The sequence below is a fragment of the Corylus avellana genome, chromosome 2 (assembly GCF_965113065.1).
Source record: "Corylus avellana chromosome 2, dhCorAvel1.hap1.2, whole genome shotgun sequence".
NCBI lineage: Eukaryota > Viridiplantae > Streptophyta > Magnoliopsida > Fagales > Betulaceae > Corylus > Corylus avellana.
The window spans coordinates 40,308,528-40,320,896 of NC_142491.1; the positions used below are offsets into that span (position 1 = coordinate 40,308,528).

At 36.7% G+C, this 12,369-nt stretch overlaps 1 protein-coding gene across 2 annotated transcripts; it reads left to right on the forward strand.

Annotated features, from left to right (window-relative positions):
• Positions 1–3,434: 3,434 nt before the first annotated feature.
• LOC132167639 (ABC transporter B family member 11) lies at positions 3,435–9,605 on the forward strand. 2 transcript variants are annotated; one of them, XM_059578646.2, is made up of 13 exons: positions 3,435–3,502; positions 3,817–4,236; positions 4,449–4,503; positions 4,608–4,783; positions 4,895–5,116; positions 5,339–5,577; positions 5,851–6,376; positions 6,584–6,857; positions 6,970–7,859; positions 8,067–8,333; positions 8,414–8,677; positions 8,773–9,066; positions 9,154–9,605. In XM_059578646.2, exons 2-13 carry the CDS (start codon positions 3,898–3,900, stop codon positions 9,508–9,510), a joined length of 3,903 nt encoding a protein of 1,300 aa, XP_059434629.1. In that variant the 5' UTR covers positions 3,435–3,502; positions 3,817–3,897; the 3' UTR covers positions 9,511–9,605. The 2 variants fall into 2 exon arrangements, with proteins under 2 accessions (XP_059434629.1, XP_059434630.1); XM_059578647.2 differs by lacking the exons at positions 3,435–3,502; positions 4,449–4,503 and having other exon boundaries at positions 4,180–4,236.
• The last annotated feature ends 2,764 nt before the right edge of the window (positions 9,606–12,369 follow it).

Here is a 12,369-nt window from a genome sequence, read left to right on the forward strand (position 1 = left end):
ACACAATCCCTTTTTTTCTTCTTCTATGCAATGCAAAGGGAATTAGAGAGAAATGGCTTCATTGTAGCTGAAAATGAAACAATAATTGAGCCCAGTTGTAAACCTCATTTTCAATGTTGCTCAAGCCCATGCATTGAAAACACCTGGCTCAATCGGCCCAGCTAAAATCCAGGAGAAAGGGTCCAACGACTTACGTTAATTATCAGAAACAGTAGCGTGGGTTGGAAGTCAAAACATTCTTGGACATAAATCCGAGGAAAAGGACAAGTACTGAACACCATTTTACAGGGTGGTTGTGAAGTCGAGACATGTGTTGGGAGCATATTTCAAACACATGTCAGAGGACATCTCATGGTCAGAATCTGTCCCTTCTTGTTTTCGGGTAATGAATCTGTTGTGTGTGTGTTTTTCGTACGTCTATGGTTCTCTGCGATTTGTATATGTACATGTACAGACATGCCCCAAGCATCAAGTTTCCATTAACTCTCTCTCTCTCTCTCTATATATATATATATATGCACGAAGGCACCAGCATGCAGAGCTAGCTGTCATGGCTGGACATGTTTTTTGCACTTTTTAGGTGACTTCATCATTAAGAATAAGTTTCATTTTTCATCAATTATGCTCACTTTATGGACATGTTTTTCAGAAAACACATCGATTTTGACACATGATATCACACAACCTAACATCCAATAGTACTTAACCAACATACATGCATCAAGATTTTCCCATGCATGTTACACATGATGTATATATATATATATATATATATGGAGTTCATCGTTTGGTAAGGCCTATTATCAAATAGTGACTTCGGTTTTAGAGGGTATTATTGGCGGTATCTGTATACATTCAATAAAAGGAGATGATATTTTTCGGCTTTGTTTTGCCCATAAAATTAATAGTTTCTGTTATGTCCATAAAATCAATAGTGATCCACGTCAATGCATTTCAAAACACGGTACATGTCCCATGTGGCTTATTGATATTATTTTAATATTAACAAAAATTTAAAAAAAGAAAAGAAAAGGTGGGGTTCGAATTTAAGGGCTTTGTTTGATAACACTTTTTATTTTTTCCTTTTGCTTTCTCTTTTCAAAACAAAAATATTAACAAATGCCCCAAAATACAAAACATTCAAAACTACATGCTTTTATCTTTATGTCGCGTTGGAACACTTTTTTTCAAACAAAAAACCTCTAAAAAGCATTAACAAAAGTAGGTCATAATATCATATTAAATCACGACTTATTCTAAGAATTAAAGCTGTTGAATCGAGCTTTTGACCATCTTATCTAAAAACCAATTAGTATCTAGCGATGAAAGCCAAATGCTTTTATGGCATTTGAAATCGCACCCCACAAAGCATGTTTTAAAAGCCGTCTAAGTGAACACAGTGACATTATTACACCTCAACTAAAGCTAATAGGAATAATTAAATTTAATCATTTAATTAATACTAAATAATTACTTTTAACTTTAAAAAAGAAAAGTCAAAGAAAGTCTGGCAGAAAAGCAAATTGGGTTTCCCAATTATTTCCCTGTCAAGCATGCTCTCTTTTCTCTCTACCTCTGTATGTCCTATTAATGGTTAATTAAGCTTTACGAAAATATCATTAAGCTTGTCAATCCACCAGGACCTAACAAGTAAAGCTTTTTAGATACTTTTTTTATAGTAACCCATGCTTCTATCAGCACCACAAATGTTGCAGAAAAGCTATGGAAACTGTATGAGACTATTTTCTGATGCAGTGAATTGGGCAATATTACATTAGACCTTTCCCTAGTTAATTCGTACAAGTCAAAAGGTGGACCATATGGAATCATGAGTTCCATTAATACAAACAAAAAATCTGCTAGCTTGTTTATGCAACGAATTGCTGCATAGTTATGTCAGATCCCATGGAGTTTGTTAATCATGAATCAAAGTTGAAACTTTACTTGGCTTCAAACTGGGCCCCAACCATTTTATAGTTGATAATATCAAAATCACAAATAATTGTCTCCTTTTATCTATACAAGACCGTCCATGTTAAAGTAAAAAAAAACAACAAGAAAACAAAAACAAAAGCAGATTCTAACAGCAAATATCGTGCCGCCCAAATGTTTTGTGAAGAACCAAGGCCATCCAGCTCATGGGTTTTGGGTAAAGTGATTGATGGAATAGGATAGCCATGATGCTTGAACAGTAGTGTTAATTTGATCATATTTGTTGTCCCACAACATTTAAAATCAATGGAAGGTTGCATGAGAGATGACAAAATCAAAAAGAAAAGAAAGAAAGAAAGAACTTTCAATATTGTGAGAGAAGTTAAAGGTACGTAGTTTCAACTGAAGACAAATGGAAAGGGTCACAAATCGTCTTGGAAGTCCATTAAGTTGCTTCAGCAATGTTAATTAGTGTTAAGTAAGTTGGAGTAGTTTGATCCAAGTATTAAAGTAGACAGGAGAATGGTAAAATAATAGGCTACTGTTGAATATCATGTTCTAGCCTTCTTGGCTCATATATATATATATATATATATATATATATATATGTGTGTGTGTGTGCGCGCGCGCGCGAGCGCAGGGGCACCCGGGTGAGGTAAGTCTATATATTCTCGATTGGCGTGGAATATTTAATTGAGATAGGAGTTGAACGAGAGAGACAGAGTTCAAACTTAGGATTTTTGCTTCAACGTTATGTTAAACCACCACTTATCTCAACAACTTAAGCAAATAGGTACGGAAGAATTTATTCATTTGATTTATATTCTAACATATAGAACGAAAGAACAGAGGTTTCTCTGTTGCAGTATCAATCCCCAAGCAACGTAATGATGGTGGGGCAGGGTTCTTGAAACAGTTGGCCACTACTAGTGGACCAGAAGAGGGTGGTTGCAATTTCAAACAGGACAGGAAGGTAGATAGTATTCCACTGCCAAAATTTCGCAAGAGTTCAAAACTACTCAAAAAGATGATGAGGTTTTCGATATTGTAGCTTATAAAGAAAGGGTGGCTCGGGTGTATCTATTATCTAAACAGGGGTAATTCCCTGATTACACAACTCTTTCTCTCTTCTTGATCATTTGGGTTTTAGTGTTTCTTGGAATCCTATGCTTGTACAAGTTATGTTCTTTTCTTCTTTCTGTATCATGGTTAAAGAAGTGGCATTGGTTTACATTAGTTGGCAACTTGGGGTTATGTTCTTTAATACCGTTTCTTTGTTGCATTGCTCTCCTGTTCATGCCATCTTTTGTAAAGGCGGGAATAGTTTCTTCTCTTCCTCATGAGGGTTTCTTAAGGACTGTTTTCAACATTTCTTTTCTCTTGTTCTAGAAACAGCATTGGGTAACCAAGAGGTTTGTTTGTTTGTTTGCCTTTCATTTCTTTAGTATGGTCCTTCTTTTTCTCCCCATTATTGTGTCTTTGTACCACCTTTTGTACCTTCCCCTTATTCCACAAAATGAACCTTAAAGATGCTTCTCTTCTCTCTCTCTCTCTCTTTCTCTCTGTCTCTGTGAGAACTTTTCCATTCTTTCTTTTATCCGTTTCTGTTTAATTTGGTTAGTGATTGTGTTGAAATGATCTCCTACAGAATTCATTGAGACTAATCAATGTTCTTACTTATATGCTGATTTCATGTTGTCTACTGCCTCAAAACATGTTGGTTTTGAGAACCAACGAATGAATAGGAAAGAAAATTTGCATCTTTATCAGTTAATGTGCATCTACTTTGACACCCAAATAGAGAAAAAGCCATAAACTTGTTCTTTGATCTTGTTTCACATCACTTATTGCCAATTTAAACGACTGATATTGTTTGTCTTGCAGCTCTGGTCCTATAATCCAAGTTGTTCGAGGTGATTACAGCAAGCTATAGGAAAAGAAGTATTGCTGCAGCCTGCAGGCAACATGGCAGAGGAAAATACTGCCCATGGAGATATGATCACAGAGCAGGCCGCAACATTGACAAGCCATGCAATGGTAGATTCAGGAAAAAACTCAGAAAGTAGAGAGAAAAGGAAAGATTCAAACAAGACCAAAGGGAAAGAGAAAACCACTAACACAGTGCCATATTACAAGCTTTTCTCCTTTGCTGACTCCCTGGATTATCTATTAATGTCTGTTGGCGCAGTTGCTGCTGTTGGAAGTGGAATCTCTATGCCTTTCATGACCATAATCTTTGGTGATTTGGTTGATTCTTTCGGAAGAACTACCAATACCAAAGATGTAATTCATGAGGTTTCCAAGGTATTTTACAACAAAAACCTTGATCATATATATATGCAACATGGAGAAGAACAAAATTCTACTCGTTTCTCTGTTTTCTGTCTAATATATATGCATTGTCTTTAGCTAACTTTGTGTTTGTTTTATCATAAATGCTTAATTCAATACAATGGTATGTTTTATCCCAGCAATTTTGCTGTAATCAGTGATAACTTGATCATTTTAATTCTCAGATGTCCCTAAAATTTCTGTACTTGGCTATGGGATCCGGTACGGCATCATTTCTTCGTAAGTACATAAGCCTTCTCGCTGAGATAACACATACCATATATATAATAGTTTGATTATTTGGAACCTGAGATACCCAATTACTCATGTTTGCTGTAATCCAGAGATGGCTTGTTGGATGGTCACTGGGGAGAGACAGGCTGCACGAATTAGAAGTTTGTACTTAAAAGCTATTTTGAGGCAAGATATTGGCTTTTTTGACAAGGAAACAAAATCTGGGGAAATAGTTGGGAGGATGTCAGGAGACACTGTTCTTATTCAAGATGCACTGGGTGAGAAGGTAACGAAGCAACCGCCGACGGCTTAAACCATTACAAATTCCTCCAGGCATCTTAAATTGGAGATTAAGATGCTCTCTTCTTCATGCTTTTAGTTATCTTGTAATCTGCAGGTTGGGAAGTTCATACAGTTGGTAGCAACATTTGTAGGAGGCTTTGTTGTAGCATTCGTGAAGGGATGGCTTCTTGGCCTGGTCATGCTATCTGCTATTCCACCTCTTGCCATCTCTGGTGCTGTCATGAGCATCATGATAGGAAAGCTGGCTTCCCGTGGGCAAGATGCTTATTCAGTGGCAGCTACTGTAGTAGAGCAGACTATTGGTTCTATCAGAACTGTAAGCAATAAGCATACTTGGCATCAGGAACCTTGGAAATTCCTTTTCCTTTATTATAGAATAAATATCCATGATAACCATTTGTTGAATTACTAATTATACCAAAAGCTCACAAGATTTCAACCGAGAACCTTTATTCTGATGCTATCTCAAAAGCTTAAGCTGATAGAAAAGTGTAAATTTAATCATTTAATTAACAATTTAACACCATCCCCCACACAGGTTGCATCATATACAGGGGAGAAGAAAGCTATAGCTAAATACAATGAGTCCTTAACCAAAGCTTACAAGTCTGGTGTCCAAGAGGGACTGGCTGCTGGGTTGGGACTTGGTGCAGTTATGTTTATTGTATTCTGCAGTTATGCTCTGGCTATATGGTTTGGAGGGAAAATGATAGTTCACAAAGGATATACGGGAGGAGATGTCATTAATGTCATATTTGCCGTTCTAACTGGCTCCTTGTAAGTTACTCATATGCACATATTGAGTAATACTACTCTTTGAACTAGATTTTCACACTAGCTCCATACTGGTTGATGTAGTATATTTTAATTGGCTAATACTTTTTTTTTTTTTAAGTAGCTGACACCAGAAGCCACTTATAACACGCCACATCAACCGGTGTAAAAATTTAGTGTAAAGGGTAGCATAACTCGCGCATATTATACGTGTTGTGTGATCGTTCCAAAATGATTAGAAGTTTTACATTTCATTTGAATAAATTTCATTTCCAGGTCTCTTGGGCAGGCATCGCCATGCATGAGCGTTTTTGCTGCTGGACAAGCTGCAGCCTTTAAGATGTTTGAGACGATTAACAGGAAGCCAAAGATAGATGCTTACGACTCTAATGGACGGGAATTAAATGATATTCGTGGAGATATAGAGCTGTGGGATGTTTATTTTAGTTATCCTGCAAGACCTGAAGAACAAATATTCAGTGGATTTTCTCTTTCAATTCCTAGTGGTACAACTGCTGCTTTGGTTGGACAGAGTGGAAGTGGGAAATCAACAGTTCTCAGTTTGATTGAGAGATTTTATGACCCCCAAGCTGGTGAAGTTCTTATTGACAAAATTAATATCAAAGAATTCCAACTAAAATGGATCAGACAGAAAATAGGCCTTGTCAGCCAGGAACCTGTGCTGTTTACTTCTAGCATTAAAGACAATATTGCATATGGTAAGGCAGGTGCAACTACTGAAGAGATAAGAGCAGCCGCTGAGCTGGCCAATGCTGCTAAATTCATAGATAAACTGCCTCAGGTTTAGCTTTTAATCTACTCTTTTATTTAGAATGATTTATTTTCTGCATTTCCTTATGGAATTTTATACTCTTTCTACCCCTGACAAAACCATTTTGAATTATCCATGATTGTATTTTTATGCTCTTTTTCCCTCTTTATATACAAAGATGAGCATGCTTGCATTACATTTCACAGCATCTAAGGTTTTGTGTTTTGATACATTTAGGGACTAGACACAATGGTTGGTGAGCATGGAACTCAGTTATCAGGGGGCCAAAAGCAGAGAGTTGCTATAGCCAGAGCAGTTTTGAAAGACCCAAGGATTCTACTTCTAGATGAAGCCACAAGCGCTCTTGATGCGGAATCTGAGAGAATTGTGCAGGAGGCATTGGACAGAATTATGAACAACAGAACAACCATTATTGTTGCCCATCGCTTGAGTACAGTAAGGAATGCTGATACAATTGCTGTCATACATCAAGGAAAAGTTGTTGAAAAAGGTACACATTTGCTGTTATTGTTCTTTTCTAAATTGCTAAGGCATTAGTTTCTGCATATCATCATTCTTGGGAGAAACATATTACCACATTCTTATTCCATTTGACTTATCAGGTACACATTCTGAGCTAATTAAGTACCCTGAAGGAGCATATAGCCAGCTTATACAATTGCAAGATATTAGCACAGTTTCAGAACAAAATGCTTTAAATGATCAAGACAGGTCAGAACTTACTGTGAATTCTGGAAGAAATTCAAGTCAGCAGTTTTCTTTCTTACGATCGATAAGTCGGGAATCATCTGGAAGTGGAAACAGTAGTCGTCACTCATTCTCAATCCCATTTGGTGTACCCACTAAAATAAGTGTGCTGGAAAATGAAACTGCAGAAACTAATGCTCCTGCTTCAGCACCAACCCAGCCGCCTCCAGAAGTCTCACTTCGCCACCTGGCTTATCTCAACAAGCCAGAGATCCCAGTGTTGCTTCTAGGCACTCTAGCTGCAGCCGCCAATGGAGTACTTTTACCTGTTTTTGGGATACTAATCTCCAGTATAATCAAAACTTTCTATGAGCCAAGAGATAAGCTGCAGAATGATTCAAAATTTTGGGCATTAATCTTTGTTGTGCTTGGTGTGGCATCTCTATTGGCTCAACCATCAAGATCATACTTATTTGCTGTTGCCGGTTGTAAGTTAATCAGGCGGATCCGGTCAATGTGCTTCGAGAAAGTAGTTTATATGGAAGTAAGTTGGTTTGATGAAGCTGAGCACTCAAGTGGTGCACTTGGTGCAAGGCTCTCCACAGATGCAACTTCTGTGAGAGGTCTGGTTGGAGATTCACTTTCCTTGCTTGTTCAAAATATTGCAACTGCTATTGCTGGCTTGGTTATTGCCTTCACAGCAAACTGGCAACTGGCTTTGATAGTCCTTGTTTTGCTGCCTCTCATTGGAGTAAATGGATATGTCCAAATAAAGTTCATGAGAGGATTCAGTGCAGATGCAAAGGTTTTCTCCAAATCTCATAAATCATAAAGAACTAGCTCCAATGCATGAAAAACATTTAATTTCCAAATGAAGGGAAAGAAGATTTTTATTCTTTCTGAACGGCTCCCAAACACTTAAAAAAGTAAAGGGTTTAATAATCTCAAATGAACTACATATGCTTCAAAATAAGCCAATTTTGAACAATACTGACATCATAAATGGTTACAGAAAATGTACGAAGGAGCAAGTCAAGTTGCAAATGATGCAGTAGGGAGTATAAGAACAGTTGCTTCTTTCTGTGCTGAGGAGAAGGTGATGGAATTGTACCATAAAAAATGTGAAGGCCCTATTAAGGCTGGAATAAGGCAAGGGCTAATCAGTGGAGTAGGCTTTGGGCTATCATTCTTCTTGCTGTTTTCTGTCTATGCATGCAGTTTTTATGCTGGGGCTCGACTTGTTGAGCATGGCAAGACAACATTCCCTGATGTTTTTCGTGTAAGTTCTTCTGCATTGTTCACCAAGTCAGCCATTTTGTTTTAGTAGTTGCTAACTAAATTCGGTGTCCTAAATTTCAGGTTTTCTTTGCTCTCACCATGACAGCAGTGGGAATTTCTCAGTCAGGCTCCTTGACCCCTGATGCAAGTAAAGCAAAGAGTTCTGTTGCTTCTTTATTTGCAATTCTTGACAGGAAATCAAAGATAGATTCTAGTGATGCATCCGGGACAACAATAGAAAATGTGAAGGGAGATATTGAGCTTCACCATGTCAGCTTTAGGTATCCCACTAGACCTGGCATTCAAATATTCCGGGACCTTTGCTTGGCTATTCATTCTGGCAAGGTAACTTTTAACAATGTCCAAACAGAAGCTTCGAAACCTTAGCCTAACTTTAACAATATCCATAAACTAACAAATTGAAATATATTATCAATCAGACGGTTGCTCTGGTTGGCGAAAGTGGAAGCGGAAAATCAACTGTGATCTCATTGCTGCAGAGGTTTTATGATCCTGATGCAGGGCACATTACACTGGATGGAATTGAAATCCAAAAGCTACAGCTGAAGTGGTTAAGGCAACAAATGGGTTTGGTGAGCCAGGAGCCTGTGTTATTTAATGACACTATCCGAGCCAACATTGCCTATGGAAAGGAGGGAAATGCAACAGAAGCAGAAATTTTAGCTGCAGCTGAATTGGCAAATGCCCACAAGTTTATTAGCAGTTTGCAGCAGGTAAACAAAATTATGATTAATCAGGTTGCATCACTGAGAAAAGACTTTTTTTTTATCAACTGCATGTTTCATGGTGATTTCATGCAGGGATATGACACAACAGTAGGTGAGAGAGGGGTCCAATTGTCTGGGGGCCAAAAGCAAAGAGTGGCAATAGCAAGAGCCACAGTGAAGGCTCCCAAAATGTTATTACTAGATGAAGCCACTAGTGCTCTTGACGCGGAGTCAGAACGAGTGGTTCAAGACGCATTGGATCGGGTTATGGTTGACCGGACCACGGTGATAGTGGCTCACCGTTTGTCAACAATCATGGGAGCCGATTTAATCGCCGTGGTCAAAGACGGAGTCATAGCAGAGAAAGGAAAGCATCAAACTTTAATCAATATCAAGGATGGAATTTATGCTTCCTTGGTAGCATTACATAAAAAAGCTTCTTCATCTTAGCAAGCAAGCATGAAGTAGGCTTCATGCTACTACTTGTCTTTCCACAGAACAGAAAGTATTATGATAAAAATCTTACCCTTTGAGTTGAGTGATCAACCCCAACTTGTTGCAAAAAAAAAAAAAAAAAAAGAAGATAATTGCAACACATATTGACCATCAACTTGCACCATCTGCGCAAGCCAGCATCTTTCATTATGTGCTTCATGCCTATTATATGCTCACTCCATGCTACGAACCACATCCATCATATTTCAAAGACGGTCGCCGTTCAATGATGAATTTAATTATTTAATTAAAAAATCTCAATTGACTCCAAACAATACCTAAAGAGGGGGGAGAGGAGGGATGGGCGAAAACTAAAAAATAAAATAAAATTAGAAGGGGTAAAAAATTAGAAGAGTTATCCCATAAAAATATATAATTTTTTTACGCATTTTGAAATTTTTGGAGGGAGAAGATTGATCATAAGAGTAGAAGTTCGAAATGACTATGAATGTATTGTATCAAATGACTATGAATGTGCATGAAATGAATATTTCTTGTAGTAGCAATCAAAAATAGAACCAGCATAACATGGCCAAATCCTAAAACCTGCTTGAGCTTAGAACTCAACCAGTTGTTCCTGCTCAGAAAAAAGAAATATTAATAAATAAATAAAAAACAGTTGTTTTGCTGTTGAACTTGTTGCCCTTTTTTTTTTTCTTTTTTTTTTTAATATGTCCGCGTAAGAGGAGGGAAGGGGACTCAAACAAGTGACCTCCGCTTCATTATGCGTAATCCCATCCGATTGAGCTACCTCTTGGAGACGTTGAACTTGTTGCCCTCTTAGGGCTTTGAAAGCAACTCAAAAGTGGAATCATATTTTTCTATTTACTTTGTGAAGACAAATTAGCTAGTGCTCTTACACTGTAATTTGTTGAAAATAGTAAGTTAATGCACCAAAAGAAATATGCTGAATAAACTTTCCACCTCAAGATTCATATGTTATGAATTTTTATTTTTAATTTGAACTTTTTCTTTAAGTTTTAGTACATGCCTGCCAATAATAAATGTAAGAGACAGTTGGACATATATATAGAGCTTTGGATCATTTTCCAAATCAGTTTGCTAAAATTTTGTTTTGTCTTTGGTCTTTTTGTTCTAAGAACATATATATTAACAAATAACTCAAAACATATATAAAAAAAGAAAAAAAAATTTACTTTTATATCATATCAGATCACTTTTTAAATAAAAAATAAAAAATTACCTATTCAAAACACATTAGCGAACATGAATTCCAATTGTATACAATAAGGTAGCCCTATTACACTCGATCTCAATCGGATCGAACAAACATACGCATAATGTCTTTTCAATTAACAGTACAGGCTGATCTCTTTGTGAGCTATCAGACTACAGAAATACATTTGATTGGGAAGTTGTTAACTAACTTACATTGGGGAAGACATTTTTTAAGTTTATCCACCTGACATGAGCAGTAAAAAAGATGAACAGGTTTTGTTACTTTCAGAACAGTTTAAGAACTAACTTGTCATTCTCATATGTGCAATACAATATGATATATTGCAGTCAAATCTGATGGAAGAAGGTTTCATCACTTCCATGTGTTTAACATTGCAAAACTATAGAAGTCGTTGGTGCCTTAACATCTGAAATTTCCCCCTCAACCACCATATATTTTTGTCTCACACAATAACAAAGAGAAGTGCAGATTACTCCAAAAAGCATACAACTAAAGCCCACTTTCTTGATCTGCAAGCCCAAATGAAACTTATTTTGAACATTTCAACCTCCATCAGCTGCTTCCTTTTCAGTTTTCCTTTTACTCAACATTAGTCGTTTTTAATCATGAACCTATACAGTAGCCATCATTGATTAATGGGCTGCTGATGGTGACAGCCATTGCCATCAAAGATCAATTAGCTGATTTGATCTGACCCACCACCTAATACTCAATCTCTCAATATGTACTCCAAAATCCTAACTTTCATTTAGGATACCCCATAATTTAAATGATTAAGTCAATCATTTTTTATTAATTTAAACAAACTTTTGGGTTAAATAATAATTTGATCTTATCATATTCACCAGAATGGTAGAAAAGTAAGTTGGCTAAGCAATTGTTTAAAGGCACATCAAGATGGGTACTTGAAAAGTAGGCTGGAGAAAAGGATGTTGACCTGCTGCAATTGCAGAAGAGAGTGAATAATTAAGCACGTGAAATTCAGTGCAAGCCAGAAGTTATCAAATAAAATAGAAAAAATAATATATATTCAGAGCTACAAAATCACTAGTCATGATGTGAAGTTGCAACCAAACCAATTAATTAAGGTTAGTTCAAGTGTTCCTTCAAAGGGAATTCCCCCTGCTCTCACATCTGCAGCCTTCTTTTTCCAACCATTTCATCAACTTGTCTGTCATTAATTTACGCATATAATAACAATCTCATGGTGGAGAGACTAAATCCTAAGATTTCAAGGTGCGCCCCTCCCCTCTCTCTTGACCAGATTTTCTGCATTAAAATGTTCTGCTTTTTGCAGTTGCTGTGTATCATGGAAACTTTATGCTTGATATGCATTTAACATTTGATGTTTTGGTTCTTCCAAGCCAGATTGATAATAAGAACAATGATGCTGCAAAGGGCTGGAAGGCGATGCATCTGGCAGTAGAAATTCATAGCTAATCTATATATTTATCTGAGGAAGATAGCAGCATTTCGGATTCTTGTTTTTCAGGTACTCTTATATAATATCTTTGTTTTAGAATTTTACCTTATTACTTTTAAAATATGAAAAAGAATATTAATTATAATAAAATACCTTAAAAATCGTCCATGAATTGAGAAGAAATTAAAAA

Excerpts from the sequence above, each read along its gene's own strand:
- LOC132167639 (XM_059578646.2), top strand. The coding sequence starts at position 3,898 with ATGGCAGAGGAAAATACTGCCCATGGAGATATGATCACAGAGCAGGCC. Across the intron at positions 4,504-4,607 it reads CGGTACGGCATCATTTCTTC|AGATGGCTTGTTGGATGGTC; the intron begins GTAAGTACATAA and ends GCTGTAATCCAG. Across the intron at positions 7,860-8,066 it reads GATTCAGTGCAGATGCAAAG|AAAATGTACGAAGGAGCAAG; the intron begins GTTTTCTCCAAA and ends AAATGGTTACAG.